The sequence below is a fragment of the Agrilus planipennis genome, unplaced genomic scaffold (genome assembly GCF_000699045.2).
Source record: "Agrilus planipennis isolate EAB-ADULT unplaced genomic scaffold, Apla_2.0 scaffold1507, whole genome shotgun sequence".
Classification (NCBI taxonomy): Eukaryota; Metazoa; Arthropoda; class Insecta; order Coleoptera; family Buprestidae; genus Agrilus; species Agrilus planipennis.
The window spans coordinates 2799-5123 of record NW_020440526.1 but is presented as its reverse complement, the minus strand read 5'-3'; the positions used below and the strand labels follow the sequence as shown (position 1 = coordinate 5123).

The 2325-nt window shown below is 35.3% G+C and overlaps 1 protein-coding gene across 1 annotated transcript; it reads left to right on the top strand.

Moving 5' to 3' along the window:
* Window positions 1–423: 423 nt before the first annotated feature.
* Window positions 424–2319, top strand: LOC112906094 (probable cytochrome P450 6a14). Its single transcript, XM_025979733.1, has 3 exons — window positions 424–1704; window positions 1788–2039; window positions 2111–2319. Exons 1-3 carry the CDS (start codon window positions 573–575, stop codon window positions 2275–2277), a joined length of 1551 nt encoding a protein of 516 aa, XP_025835518.1. The 5' UTR covers window positions 424–572; the 3' UTR covers window positions 2278–2319.
* Window positions 2320–2325: the final 6 nt, after the last annotated feature.

The window sequence follows — 2325 nt, the reverse complement described above, 5'->3', positions numbered from 1 at the left end:
AAAGGAAGACAAATAGTTTTAACCGTTAAAGGTGGCGTCTGGATTGAAGCACAAAAAATATAAACTTTTACTTAACGATAATTAAGTTATCACAAAAATGTATACAATTCGTAATAAAAAATTGTTTATTGCTTTTTTTTAATATAAGACAATTTGTTATCTAAAATATTAAAAATATTTTGATGATCCCGATAATCTAGTAATTCCCTTACGCAACAAATAATTCACTAATCGTATGTCAATAAATCAAAAAGATATGTCTAAGTTGATGTGCACTGCACTTAACAAAAAGAAAAGACTATTATATAGAACTAAAACGTTATGATGTGTAAATTTTGTCAGTGCCCAACAAGGTTCATGAGATTCTCAACCACCTCTACATGACTAATTTCATAAAGTGCTAATCATCGTGCTTGCTAAGCAAATTAATATCCACATGCGTAACCCTACCACTGTTATTTAGCTTTATGGAAAACAATAATAATATAATATAAAGCCAGTGTAAACAGCATTATAATTATACAGTAATAGGCAGCGGTTGAAGACAGATACATATCAGAAAAGTTTCGAAGATGATATTGGAAGTAGTGGTTTCCGTAGTGATAGTTTTAACAACACTAATTATTTTAAATTTAAAATGGTCGTTTAGATTTTGGAAAAACCGAAATGTGTACACTCCGGAGCCGATTGTTCCGTTCGGAAACGTAAAATCCGTGATTTTCGGAAAGGAGAACATTGGAGCTGTTACGACCAAAATTTATAACATTGTTAAAGCAAAAGGACTTCGTTATGGAGGTTTTTATTTCTTCAACAGGCCTATGTTTGTACCTGTTGATCGTACGTTGATACGTCACATTCTCATAACCGATTTTCAACATTTCACTGATCATTCTGGACCCATCGACGACAAAAGAGAACCTCTTGCTGCACATTTGTTTTCATTAACCGGTGCCAAATGGAAAGCCCTCAGGACTAAATTAACGCCCCTTTTCACCAGTGGAAAATTAAAAATGATGTTTCAAACTTTGGTCGATTGTACGAATGACTTCCCTTGCGCTTTGGACAGTGCCATAAAACGTAAGGAACCGTTCGATATTAAAGATACCTTCGCAAGATACACAACGGATGTCATAGGATCGGTCGCGTTTGGGATAGACTGTAACTGTCTGAAGAATCCAAACACAGAATTCAGAGTTTATGGCAGGAAGGTTTTTGAAGTCGGATGGACTGAAAGTGTGATTAATGCTATTAATCTCATCTGTCCCGAGTTAATGGCAATATTTAGATTAAAAGTGACAAAGGTCGACGTCGAAAATTTCTTTATGAACATGGTAAAAGAAACGGTTGACCACAGAGATAAAAATCATTACGAAAGAAACGATTTCATACAACTCCTGATGAACTTGAGAAACAAGGAAATCAAAGTTGAATCGTCCCTCGATGAAAATGGTACCGAGAATCATATCGCTTATTATCAAAACGGATTAACAATTGAGGAAATTGCGGCCCAATCGTTTGTATTTTTCCTGGCCGGCTTTGAAACATCATCCACCACATTAAATTTTTTGATGTACGAAATTGTCTTACATTTGGAAATTCAGGAAAAGCTGAGGGAGGAAGTTGTTACTGTTTTGAAAGCACATGATGGTAAAATAACGTACGAAGCCATACAGGAAATGACCTACATGGACAAATGTATTAATGGTAAATAACATTGCATGATGTAGAAACCTTCCCTTTCCAGAGCAAGTACAGGAACATAATTTTGATTATTTTTTTTTCTACAGAAACGTTGAGAAAGTATCCACCACTTCCGGTAACTCCAAGGAGATGTACAAAAGATTACAAAGTACCAGATTCTGATTTAGTAATTGAAAAGGGAAGATCAGTTCTGATCCCCATTTACGGGATTCAACACGACCCCGAATACTATCCTGATCCCGAAAAGTTCGACCCCGAAAGATTTTCCGAAGAAAACAAAAATAAACGGCCGCCAGTCACATTCATCCCATTCGGGGAAGGTCCCAGAATATGCATTGGTAAGTTTTGCTTCTTTTCATTATCAGGCTATATTTTTAATTTTCAAAAACATTTTGTTAATTTCTCGTAGGTTTGAGGATGGGTTTATTACAAGCCAAAGTGGGATTAACGGCTCTTCTCAGGGATTACAAATTTACTTTAAATAACAAGACCAAAGTACCACTGCAATTTGCTGGTAGACAATTTATTAGCACAGCAGACGGTGGTGTTTGGATAGAGGCAGAAAAGGTACAATAAACTCAATTTGTTTTTGTGTTTCATTGTGTATTTATGTGTATCTATTAT